The following is a 13,320-nucleotide window of genomic DNA, read 5'->3' as shown; positions in this document are numbered from 1 at the left end:
CTGCCATACATCTATAAAACTGTTGTACATCTACACAATGGAATACTATGTTGCTGTAAAAAAGAAGGAACTCTTACCATTCACAACAGCATAGATGGACCTGGAGAGCATTATGCTAAGCAAAATAAGCCCGAGAAAGATAAATATCACATGATCTCACTCATTTGTGGAATACAATAAACAATATAAACTGATGAACAAAAATAGATCCAGCCCTGACCGGTTTGGCTCAGTGGATAGTGTATCAGCTTGCAGAATGAAAGGTCCCGGGTTCAATTCCGGTCAAGGGCATGTACCTTGGTTGTGGGCACATCCCCAGTTTGGGGTGTGCATGAGGCAGCTGATTGATGTTTCTAACTCTCTATCCCTCTCCCTTCCTCTCTGTAAAAAATCAATAAAATATATATTTAAAAAAAAAAATAGATCCAGAGACACAGAAACATCAAACAGACCATCAAACCTCAGAGGGAAGGCAGGGGGCGGGGGTGGGGGTTAAAAGATCAACCAAAGGACTTGTATGCATGCATATAAGCATAACCAATGGACACAGACAGTATGAGGGTGAGGGCATGTATTGGGGGGTGGGCGTGGCCAGGAAATGTCAATGGGAGAAAAAGGAGACATATGTAATACTTTAAACAATAAAGAATTTAAAAATAAAAATAAGAGTGCTGTGCTTGGCCCCAGCAAAGTAATGAAAATTCACCTCAAACATGATTCTGATAAATTACCTAACAATTACTGTTCCCTGAATATTCAATGTGTAAAACTGCTTACTGGCAAGACTCACTAAATTATACCTTTGTAAATTAAGATGTTAGTTTTTTGTAATATGTTTTATTAATTTTAGGGGGGGGGGAGAAGGAGAGAAGGAGAGAGAACTAGAGAGAGAGAGAGAGAGAGAAAGAGAGAGAGGGAGAGAGAGAGAGAGAGAGAGAGAAAGAGAAAGAATCATCAATCAGCTGCTTCCTTCCTGAACACCAGGGATGAAGTCATACTTGGGCATGTGCCCTGATTGGGAATCAAACTGGTGACCTCTCGGTGAATGGCACAACACTCAACCAACTGAGCCACACCAGCCAGGGCAAGATGTTTAGTTTTTAAAAGCTGATAAAGGTATTTATCATTACTAAAGCATTAGTTGTAAAACAAAATCTAGAGGCAAACTAAATGTCCATCAATAAGAAAATAGTTAAATTCAATATACCTACCCATTCAAGTTTATGGCTATTAAAACAAAAAGAGCTATAAATAATAAAATGCTAAATGAAAATATTGAGCGCTAACATACATGTGATTCTATTTTTTCAGAAAAAAACCAAACACCAGAAAGCATAGAAAGAATGGTAAAATAGACATTTTATGTATACACATACAAAAAGATGAGAAGACACTAAAGCTTAACATTAGCTCTGAGGATTTCTTTTTTTACACTTATGCACTTCTGTATTGTTTATATGTTTTTAACAAAATAATATACTACTTACGTAATATTTAGAAACCAATTACATTTTTTAACAAAGTAAGTGAAATCTATACAGTGGAGACCTAAAAATTATTCAGCCCTAGCCAGTTTGGCTCAGTGGATAGAGTGTTGGCCCTCAGACTGAAGGGTCCCTGGTTTGATTCTGGTCTAGGGGCATGTATTTCAGTTGTAGGCTAGATCCCCAACTCGCTGAGCCATGTGCAAGAGGCAACCAATCGATATATCTCTCTCACATCAATATTACTGTCTCTCCCCATCCCTTCCACTCTCTCTAAAAATCAATGGAAAAAATATCCTCAGGTGAGAAATATATATATATATATTTTTTTCAAACTTTGGACCATAGAAGTAAATGACAAAATTAACAATATATAAACATATATAAACTTTGGGGAAACATTATTTCCCAACTTCAGACATCATGAGTTATGATTTTTTATGATTTATGATTTTTGTCATATCTTAATGCTTTAGTTAAATTAACAAATTTTCTAAAAAAGTTAAATAAATTTAACCTCACCCCAAAGCAATAATATCTATGTAATCAAATCTTGCTATTTCAGGATATTTTACTCAATATACTTTTAAAAAATTTAATTATAGGTTGCACTCCCTATCTACCTAAGCCCAAACAGATCAGGATAAAAAGAGATATCTTGGCTAAAACAAACACAAAATGATTCCCATTCCATGTAAAATCATCTCTCTAGTCTAGGGTACTAGCCCACTCTATTGAAAGTACACATTATATCTCACATCATCAATGCTTATCCGTATACAATAATTCTATTTCAAAAAGTCATTAATAAAATTTCTTAAAGAAAAAAATTGTTATAGTGTTTTATATATTAACTAGAGGCCCAGCACGCGATTGAAATCACGCGAGGAGGTGCCCCACCTCCTGCCGTGTGAGGAGGCACCCTGTGGGGGACCGGACCCGCTTAGCGCCGGCCAGCCGCAGCATTGTGTCTGCTAGGGTAGGGGCGTGCTCCAAACCATGCAGTGGCTGCTCTGAGCACTCCCCCAGCCGCTGGGCTGTGTCGTGGGGTGGGGGCAGGCACTATGTGTTGTGTCTCCACTCTGGCCCGCCCCCAGCCCCAGCCTCCCCACAGCCGCTGGGGTGGGGCGGCACACAGTCCCCTCCCGCCCATCTGTGTGCACAGCTTCTCCTGAGCAGTCGTGATGCTTGGCTAATTAGCGTATTCCCTGTTCAGATACATATGGGGGGGGGGGGCAGAGAGAGACTAGAGCCCAGTGCACAAAATTCGTGCACTGGGGGAGGGGGCGGGGTGTCTCAGCCAGGCCTTCACCCTCTCCAATTCGGGACCCCTCAAGGACATCCCTCTCACAATCTGGGGCCTCTGGCTCCTAACTACTCTCCTGCCTGCCTGCCTGCCTGCCTATCGCCCTAACCACCTCTGCCTGCCGGCCTGATGCCCCTAACTGCTCCCCTGCCGGCCTGATCGCCCCTAACCACCTCTGCCTGCTGGCCTGATCGCCCCCTGCCTTCCCCTGCCGGCCTGATTGCCCCTAACTGACCTCCCCAGCCAGCCTGATCGCCCCTAACCGCCTCTGCCTCAGCCCCCACCACCATGGCTTTGACCGGAAGGACGTCCAGAAGATGTCCGATCTAATTACCATATTACCCTTTTGTTAGTATAGATAGTTATATATTAAAGATTTACAATTTTTATTTTTTGCAGTAATGGAGATTTAATTTGATATAACTTCCTATTTAAGTTGTCTGACTTCTAATATCTTAATGTACAACCAACTTATAATAGTCACATCCAGTTGTAGAAATTAATTAAATAATATCAATTTATATAATACAACTTGTTTGGTAATAGTGACTTGCAGATTGACTGGATGGCAACAACTTCAGTATCATAAATGAAGGAACTGTTTCAGAGATGGCATGTGCTGGTCCCAAAAACTGCAGCCCTGAGTGCTCTCCTAGCTGATACACAAATTTTATTAGCCACTATGCAGCACTTAAGAGAAAATAGGTGAGCAATGGAGAAACCCACTTGCCACTTCCACATAACAAATAATTATTATCCCTAATGTTTATAAAGTACTTGCAACTCAAAAGTAAAAGACCAGAAACCCAATGGGAAAAGGAAAAAGACATGAGCAGGAGTTTTATAAGTGGAAACACAAATAGACAATAAATATGTTTAGTGATCTCACTACTAACCAAAGAAATGTTAATTAAAATGTATCTCTCTTTTCCCCATCAAATTGGCAAAGATGATAAGGGAGAAACCTCAATATTGGTAAAGGCATGGGCAAAGTACAACCTTTCTGGTGGGCAACCTAACAATCTATAAAGACAGTCCTCGGGTTACGTAGGACTCGATGTACGTTCGTTTCGTGGTTACGTTGCCATCTCCATTTATTAAAAAAAAAATTTTCCGCTGAAACCGGTTTGGCTCAGTGGATAGAGCGTCGGACTGAGGGGTCCCGGGTTCGATTCCGGTCGAGAGCATGTACCTGGGTTGCGGGCACATCCCCAGTGGGAGATGTGCAGGAGGCAGCTGATCAATGTTTCTCTCTCATCGATGTTTCTAACTCTCTATCTCCCTTCCTCTCTGTAAAAAATCGATAAAATATATTTTAAAAAAAAAATTTTTTTCCGGCATTTTGACATATGTACTTTATGTTTTTATTATTTATTTACCACAAGGTCAGGAATTGTTATCTTTCTTTTAATTTTTTTTTACTGTTTCACTTCATTACTGCTGTGTATATGTTCCATGTGAGTGACATAGGTGCTTATGTAGTTGGGTTCCAACTTACGGTGAAAATCACATTACATCGCGCTGTAGGAACAGATCTCCGATGTAACCTGAGGACCTACTGTATATATAAAAGGCTAATATGCAAAGTGTCCCGTCAAGAGTTTGACTGGGAAACTGGGAGTTCAATCTCTCGCTATGACATGTGACCACCAGGGGGGTGGCGCAAAACAAAGGAAGGCCCCAGCCAGCAGCCGGAAGGCCCCAATTGGTCCTGATCGTAGGCCAGGCCTAGGTAACCCCCATGCAAGAATTTCGTGCACCAGGACTCTAGTATGTACATAAAAGCAATTTCACTTCTAGAAATTTGTTGTAAATAACCTGACACACAAAAATCTGAATAGAAAAACCTGTCCTAGCTGGTTTGGCTCGGCGGATAGAGTGAGAGGTCCCATGTTCGAGTCAAGTCAAGGGTACATGCTCAGGTTGTGGGTTCGATCCCCAGTGTGGGGCGTGCAGGAGGCAGCCAATCAATGATTCTCTCTCATCATTGATGTTTCATTTTCTCTCCCTCTCCCTTCCTCTCTGAAATCAATACAAATATATTTTTAAAAAAGAAAAAAAGCTGTCCTCTCAAATATTATGAATAATTGTTTCAAATTAGAAAAGAAACACAAATATCTAACAAAAGAGGATTGTTTAAATACACCTCATGCATACCAATGAATCTAACCTTACTTCTAGGCTTCTGAATCATTCTTCTACACTAGAAATCCTAAATCCCAATTTAACAGGTATTCTCTACTGCCCTCTGAATAAACCCAGCTGATTATATTTCTTAATCTAACACTATTGGATGAAGTTTCTGTCTTATAAGTAGCATAAAATTGGAAAGATGAGGGATGCAAATGAAAGACTTAGCAAACTTAAAAACCTAAGTTTTAAGTCTAAAAAAAAGTCAATACATAATCCAGATTATAATCTTTATTCTTTAAAAAAAAAAAGTATATAGGCACATTCATTAAAAAGGTTCAGAACAGGAGCTGGCATATTTTCTGTAAAGGGCCAAATAATAAACATTTTAGGTTTTTGGGTCTCTGTCACAACCTACTCAACTCTGCCCTTCTAAAAAAAGTAGCCAAAGGCCGTATATAAATGAGTGTGGCTGTATTTTAAAAATCATTTATGGATACTAAAATTTGATTTCATATAATTTTCACATGTCACAAAACAGTCTTTAAAATTTTTTCTCCACCCCTTACAAATGTAAAACCCACTCTCACCTCACAGTTCATGCAAAAACAGGCCTCTGGTCAGTTTAGGCCTCAGATCAGTTTGCCAAACCCTAGTCTAGAGCATACACTAGCCTAGTGACTAGATAGAGCATGGTTAGTGGTTTATCCTTAAATGATGGGATTGGATTACAGTATCATTTTTGTAACTTACCTAACTTGTGTAATTTGTATCAATAGCACACAATAAACATATAAAAGAACACTTAAATAGCAGATCAGTACTTAGCATTTCAAAGAGCAGTGATACGATAATAATACTCATCACCAAGTCTGCCCAAGAAAGCAAACCTATGGAAAATAAAGTTTACCAGTATTTCAGAAATTCCTGCACTGTATCATGCTGCCTTTTCTTCTCTTTTTCAGACTGGTTTTTCCCCCCCTCCATTCCTTTGCTTATATCATAAGTTCACCAGTTACCCACATCAATTTCTTTTATATGCACCAGGTCAAACGCACTTCTCAGGGGAGATTGCTGTTATCATGTCACTTCTTTGCTCAAGTTCCTAATCTGACTTCTGAATTACTCCCCTACAGTAGGAACCCTAAACTCCAATTCCCCAGGTCTTCTCTACCGCCCTCTGAATAAGACCAGCTGTATCTAATTCCTTACTCCTCTAACATTGTTTGGGTGAAGATTCTGTCTTAGAAGATTGGAAAGATGAGGGCTACAGATGAAAGTATTCAGGATAAATAGCCAATATATGCTAAGCGCCAAAAGAAAGTAGAGACTATTCACTGATGTACATATTTTTACCCCTTTCCCTGGCATATACAATAAAGGGGGGAAAACAAACACTTGTACTTACTGAACTACACCTATATATGTTGCTCATAACTTTAAATTCAATTGTATTAACATTTTACAGTTTCAAAGAAACCAAAATGCCTATACAGTGGGGCCTGGACTTACGAGTGTCCCGACTAATGAGTTTTTTGAGATACCAGCTGTCTCTCGGCTGATTTTTTGCATTGAGTTGATAGAGTAATTTGAGTTAACGAGCTCCTTAACGAGCTCGGTCTCAGAACTTATTAAACTCGTAAGTCAAGGCCTCACTGTACTGCTATTGTACTCATGTAAATTTCCAGGGTTTCCCCCCACACACACATCCCCCATTATGGATTTGTAACTCAATGAAAATAATTTTCCACAGTTACATTGCTCCACAATTCTTAAGTCATTCAATTATGGTTAAAAGAGCAAGGACCTTGCGGTGACCAGGCTCAGCATCCTACATCCCAGGTGTGCCCCACCCCCTTACATCAGGAATGACCTTAAGCAATACTTAACCTCTCTAAGCCTTTTCCCCTTCTCTGTAAAATGAAATGCGTACTTCACGCGGCTGTGGTAAAAATTAAACCAACAGGTGGAAACCATTTCAGAGTGCTTCATACCTATCAAGAGCTCCTTAAATGCAAATTATTAGTACTATTCTTTTTTTTTAAATATATATCTTATTGATTTTTTACAGAGAGGAAGGGAGAGGGATAGAGAGTTAGAAACATCGAGGAGAGAGAAACATCGATCAGCTAGCTGCCTCCTGCACACTCCCCACTGGGGATGTGCCCGCCATCAAGGTACATGCCCTTGACCGGAATCGAACCTGGGACCCTTCAGTCCGCAGGCGACGCTCTATCCACTGAGCCAAACGGGTTAGGGCTATTAGTACGGTTCTTGGCGCCCAAAACCAATAATGCGACTGTCGAGACTAGATTATTGGGTACCTTTGTTTTCCGTGATTTTGCAAAATCTGAGCAGAGGACAGTTCAAGTCTGCCCGGTGGGAGAACTCGCCCACATTCCGGTCGCATCAACTAAACTGGCGCTGTCCGCACCTTCACGTGTGCCCGGTTTCGCACAACCCTCGGGAGGCATCATCCCGGACCCCCGCGAAGCCGTGGGAAGATGTAACGGAGATGGAATGATTTGTCTGGGGGGACATGCTTCCACTTAACCCGGGGAGGAGGGCCAAGTCCGGCCGCCCACGGGCCACGGATGGAGCGGGGTGACGGGCACGCCCAGCGCTTCACACCATCCTCTCGGCTTCGTGGGAAGATGCCCATCAGAAAATGTGTTTTGACGCGTCCAAAGGTCGGCCCTTTCTTTCCGGTTTAATGTAAATCCCGCTCACAGGAAGATTCGCGGGGAAGTTCTGGGCGGCGACACGTCAAACCACCGCCCACGCCAGGTGAGGCCGCCGACGCCTGCCGGGACCAGCGCTCCGGTGCGCTCCTCCTCCCGGGATCCCGAGGCCCGCCCGGCGCTGCGGCCGGCGCTGCGGCCGCCGATGCCGCCCGCCCCGACCGGTCCCGGGAAAAGGGCGCGACCCCCGACGGGACCGCCGCCTGGCGGTGAGCGAGCGAACGACGGGCTCCGAGGCCGGGGGAGGGGGCAGATATGGGGTACACGGGTGGGCGAGTCCCAGCCTTCGGGGCGAGTCTGCTGACTTCCCTCCGCTCCGCCAAAGCTCCAACCCCTCCCGGCCCTCCGCTGCCCCGGCTGCCGGCAACCTCTCTGCTTTCCTTCAGCCGCCGCGCAGCCACCCAACCGGCCCCCGAAGCCCGCCAGCCTCCCCGCCAGCCTGAACCCCGCGCCTTCCGCTGCTGCCCTGTTACCAGGGCTTCCCACCGCCGCGAGGCCCGGGGGCGCCTCCTCGCCCCGACGCTAACCGTCCCCCCCAAGTCCCCAGTCCCCCTTACCTCGGCCGCGAGGCAGCCAGGCGTCTTCCTCTGCTCCTCCGGCTCCCAGCTTGGCGGTCCCAGGACGTTGCTGCCAATCACCCAATCTCCTCCCCAAGCCACGGCCGGACTGACCAATCAGCGGCTTTCTCCGGCCCGGAGGCGGGCCCCGGGCTCACAGCGGAAGGCTCGGGTGCCGCCCCACGCGCCGGCGGCCGCCGCTCGTAGCCATTGTACGCATGCGCGCGGGGCTCGGCGGCGTGCGGGCGCTTTTCTTTCTCTTGGACCTCGCTTTGTGGCCTCACTGCTCCGCCCCGCGAAGTACTTTGTTTGTAAACCTCAGGCTCCAGGTGTGCGGGGCACCCACATTCTGAATGTAGCCAAGAGCGTGGCATGCCTTGAAAGAAGCTGTGAGATGTATGCCCTTGTTGTCCTAACGTATGTTGAGCCCTTTCATCCCCCGCTGTAGACTGGCGTGCACGCGGGAGATCTTTGGCCTCTACGGACCTCGCATGTGCGGTGCGTTTGTGTTTAGGGAGCGTGAGGGTGCGGGGTCCTACAAAGTGCCTGGTGGGTGAGGATTTCAGTTTACCATCTTCAGTTCCAGCATCTGCTTACGCTGACTCATTGGTCATAACTCACCTGCTTTTTAATAATCGTCTAGGACACGCTGGATTTAAAATATTTTGTCCTGAACATAGAGTAAGGTGTGTGAAGGCCTGATAAAAGAGCCCTGTGTAGGGGCAGAAACCGATCAGCCCTATGTACGGCCCTTCAAAAGCTGTTGCTGATTGGCTGTGTCACTCACCCTCCCATTGTAACTGATACCAGAGGTCACCGGGCAAGCACCCGCGCTCTCCTTCTGATACTGGCTCCCAAGTCTCCCCCTGGCGAGGGCTTTCCTCTTTCAGCAAAAACACCGATTCATTTACTCAGCAAGGGCTTTTGGGGGGCCCACTATGACAGTACAAAGAATTTTTTTTTTTTTTTAAAGCCGTGAACCACACCCTCCGTGAACCTACAGGCTAGCAGGGAGATAGAAATACAAATTTAACGTATATAACCAAACGTTATCATGAAGGTATGCCGAGAGGGAGCCTGGAAGCTAACCCTGCCTGCCCAGGGGCTCGGGGAACACATCAGAAAGGGGTGAGTGGGAGGTCCAAGCATGGGGTGTGCTTGTTGAAGCTAGCCTGTCAGTACGCAGAGCTGGGAAATATATTACCAGTTTGTGTTTCCATTCTCTGTTTATATTCCTGTGATAGGCAGCATCTGAGAGGGCCACCAATGGTCGCTTCCTTCTGGTATTCACAAGATCCCATGTCCAGCAGCCTGTGAGAAACTGAATCCTGCTCACAGCCATGTGAGTGAATTTGGACAAAGATCCTCCCCCACGTGTGCCTTCAGATGACTGCAGCCCAACTGACACCTTGATTGCAGCCTTGTGGAAGACCCTGAGCCAGAGATATCCAGCTAAGCTGCACGTGGATTCCTCATACACAGGAGATTTGAGATAATAAATGACTGTTGTGGCAAGCTGCTACCTTTTTTTAGTAATTTTTTAGGAAACAATGGACAGCTGATATGATTTCCGTCTCTGACACAAGATCCATGGTTCTTAAATATACTTTGAAGCTTGTTGGAAAATACATAAGCCCAGCAGCCCTGCCTGGTGTGGCCCAGTTGGTTGTTGGTTTGATTCCCGATTGGGGCACATGCCCGGGTTGCAGGCTCAGTCCCCGGTGAACGGTGTGCAGGAGGCAGCTGATGGATGCTTCGCTCTCACATGGATATTTCTCTCTCTCCATCTCCCTCTCACTCTAAAAATCAATAAAAATGTTTGAAAAAATACATAAATCCAGGCCTCTTCCTAGAATCTAAGGTGATTGTTATGCATAGCTAACTTTTGGAAACAAATATAGAAGATTAAAAGCAACCCATTTGCAGATTTTAGGAAAAAAATAGACTTTATTGTGCTTTTTAGTGTATCTGATCCTGGAGTTCTTTACCCAAATAAATGGCTCAGCTTTCTTGGCAGAACCCAGAATGACTGTAACTTCGTCTGCTAGCTGGAGTATTTACTGACTAGAGGAAAAGAATCAGAGCTTTCATTCACTTTGTGGCCTTGAAAAAGTCCCTTGACCTTTCTATGCTTCCAGATTGCTAACTGGAAATTAAAGGATTGTAATGCCATTATTTAAGCAAGAGATTTATCCATTATTAAGTGTATATTAGGCTAGTATATTAGGTGATCAAGGCCCATTGTGGGCCAGCTTCCTTGTAGAGATTTAACAAAAGGTCAGGTTCCCATTTGTTCATGTTGGTAGACAGTGACGCTTAATTCTATTGTAGAAATTCTGTTTCCAAGTCAGACCCATGTTCAGTTATGCCTCTGCCACATACCAGCTGTGTGGCCTTGGGCAAACCAATCAGTCTTCCTTGGTCTCAATTTTCTGATGTGCTCAGTGGGGAAAATAGCCACCTCAAAGGTGGCCCTGAGGACTGATGTACAGTACTAAAGGCAATGCCTGATTTAGCACAGGAGTCCTATAAATAATAGCTGTGAAGGACATACAATCAGCTCACGTCACTGTGATCCAGTGGTAAAGTAGAGGACAGACAAATGCCCACCTGTGTCCATCAGCCTGCTTCTCATATTAGGATTAATGACAATCCCATTTGGTGAGGTAGGTAATAATCTGCGAATCGTACAGTGTCTTCCTTAGAAATCCAGACCCTTTCTCCCTAGTTCTGCTTTTTCTCCAGCTCTGATTGCCTGTCTGTAGAAAAGATAACACACTGGAATGGGCCTCAAATGGTCCTGAGTTAAAATTCAGGAAAACCTAGCTAGTAAAAGACCATTGGGGAGAGCAGTGAAGTGCCTGTGTGAGGGATGCTTTAAGACAAGGTGGGGCTGGATGTGTCTGGGAGAGAATTTCAGCTACAGGACTAATTGATGGGCCAATATCATCTCACATGAGGTGAAAGTTCATACATGCAGCTAAATGCCTAATAGTTCAGATCCATTGACTTCAAGCTCTGATCACTATTAAAGGCAGATATTGGAGAGAGAGAGAGATTGAGAGAGAGAGAGAGAGAGAGAGAGAGAAAAAACTTTTAAATCCACTTAAGTCATGTAAATCTCAGTGCAAATGAATGTGTTTACCATGGTGCCCAGCGAAACATTGTTGAGCTACTTGACTTACTCATGCAGTGTTGAGTATGCCTGGTTGTTCTAAGCCTTGAAACTATTTTTTTTTTCTTCTCAGCTCAATGTACAAAGTGATCTGATGTATATCCAAAAATATGTATATCCAAATAGGTGAAAAGATCACTGCCTTCCAGAGACTGTGACATTTCTTTCTATAAACCAGTTCTTGGGATATACCCTGACCTGCAGAACTCTTTCGTTTTAATGTTTTTAAATTAGGTTTTATTTTTTGAAATTATAATTACGCAAAATGTCAAACATACACAAAAGTAAAAAGCCTATGCAGCCGAAACCGGTTTGGCTCAGTGGATAGAGCGTCGGCCTGCGGACTGAAGGGTCCCGGGTTCGATTCCGGTCAAGGGCATGTACCTGGGTTGCGAGCACATCCCCAGTAGGAGATGTGCAGGAGGCAGCTGATCGATGTTTCTCTCTCATCGATGTTTCTGACTCTCTATCTCTCTCCCTTCCTCTCTGTGAAAAATCAATAAAATATATTAAAAAAAAAAAAAAAAAAGCCTATGCAATGAATCCTTATGTGTCCATCATACAGCTTCAACAATCAGCAACACATAGCTACTGGTTCTATCCATACCCTTTCCAGGCCTCTTTCATTCATTTTGTTTGTTTGCTTTGGAGACGCTGGAGAATAAACCCCCAGGGGCCTCATACAGTCAAACCTTTTGATTCTTTTGAAGTGAATCTCAGGCATGTCATTTCAACCATAAATATTTCAGTATGTATCACTTGAAGTTAAGGAGGGTTTTTTTGTCTTTTTTTTTTAAGGAGTCTTTTTAAAAAACATAACGATAGCGCCATTATCAGGCCTAAAATATTGATCATAATGTTTCTTAATATCATCAATTCAGTGTTCGAATTTACTTGGGTGTCTCATTGATTTTTCTCTTTATTTTTATTGTTGACACTATTACGGGCGTCCCCATTCCCTCTCCCTTTTTGTTTACTTTTTTTTTACAGTTGGTGTCTTTGAATCAGAATATTAAAAAGAGCCACACATCACATTTGGTGAATATCTCTGAAATATATTTCATTTACATAACCCCCTTCCCACCCTTCTTTGTTTTGTTTTGAAAAAGAAACAGATTTTTGTCCTATAGAAATTTCCCACATTCAGGATTTTACTGATTACATTCCTATGGTGCCATTTAACAAATTCCTTCATCTCTTATTTTCTGTAAACTGGTAGTTAGATATAAAGGCTTGATTTGATCTAGGTTAAATTTTTTGCTAGAATACTTTAATAGGTAGTGGTATATACTTCCATCAAAAGCTACATAATGTTCATGTGTTTCTCTTTGTAACATTAATGGCTATTAGTGATCATTGCCTACATCCATGATCTCATTAAGCGTTTGCAAAATGGTGATATTCTATCATTCCTGTTAGTTATTTGGTTACCTTGAGGAATGTAAAGAAAGGCATGTTGGATGCTTGTTTCTTAGTATTTACCAGTTTTCAGAATAAGAATAATTGTCCCACATCACCTATTTTGTTACTCTGAAGTATAGTACATATACTAGTAAGAAAGATAAGTATAATGCTTGGTTTCATTTTCTTTATTTACCAATTTTCAAATCCTCTAAAGATGTTTCTTTTCTTTATCCCCCACCCCCAGGATCAGTAAGCACTTATGAACTTTATCATTATAAATTAGCTTTTATCAGGTCTTTTCTGGATAGCAGATTCTTATACAGAGAGAAGTGGGGATAAATGTACATTTATGGAATATCTTCTAGGCATCTTTTCTAGCACTGAGCTATGTGCTCTTACACTATTTTATTTAATTCCCATAGCAGTCTTAGAAGGCAGGTATCTTGGTCTCTGTTTTGTTTTTTGGTTTTTTTGTGTGTTTTTTTAAAAATTTTTTTTTAAATATATTTTTATTGATTTTTTA

General features: G+C 43.1%; 2 protein-coding genes across 13 annotated transcripts in view; one reads left to right on the top strand and one right to left on the bottom strand.

The window, feature by feature from the left end:
* Positions 1-8,318, bottom strand: part of MTFR1 (mitochondrial fission regulator 1) — a 65,760-nt gene extending 57,442 nt beyond the window's left edge. For 2 of the 3 annotated variants that reach the window (XM_036338391.1, XM_036338389.1), the window contains exon 1: positions 8,219-8,318. The gene's annotated coding sequence lies outside the window, so the exon portion shown is untranslated. The remainder of the gene's footprint in view (positions 1-8,218) is intronic. The other variant, XM_036338390.1, reaches the window with a different exon arrangement.
* Positions 7,683-11,717, top strand: LOC118670894 (translation initiation factor IF-2-like). Of its 10 annotated transcripts, XR_004972505.1 has the most exons (4): positions 7,683-7,870; positions 8,667-8,716; positions 9,192-9,346; positions 9,463-11,712. XR_004972505.1 is itself a non-coding variant. In XM_036338392.1 (2 exons), exons 1-2 carry the CDS (start codon positions 7,917-7,919, stop codon positions 9,471-9,473), a joined length of 525 nt encoding a protein of 174 aa, XP_036194285.1. In that variant the 5' UTR covers positions 7,877-7,916; the 3' UTR covers positions 9,474-11,713. The 10 variants fall into 10 exon arrangements, 1 of the variants encoding a protein (XP_036194285.1); XR_004972507.1 differs by lacking the exon at positions 8,667-8,716 and having other exon boundaries at positions 9,192-9,278; XR_004972506.1 differs by lacking the exon at positions 8,667-8,716.
* Positions 11,718-13,320: the final 1,603 nt, after the last annotated feature.

The sequence above is a fragment of the Myotis myotis genome, unplaced genomic scaffold (genome assembly GCF_014108235.1).
Source record: "Myotis myotis isolate mMyoMyo1 unplaced genomic scaffold, mMyoMyo1.p scaffold_m19_p_16, whole genome shotgun sequence".
In the NCBI taxonomy this organism is placed as follows: Eukaryota; Metazoa; Chordata; class Mammalia; order Chiroptera; family Vespertilionidae; genus Myotis; species Myotis myotis.
Note: the sequence above shows the minus strand (reverse complement) of the source record. Positions and strands in the feature narration are given on the sequence as shown.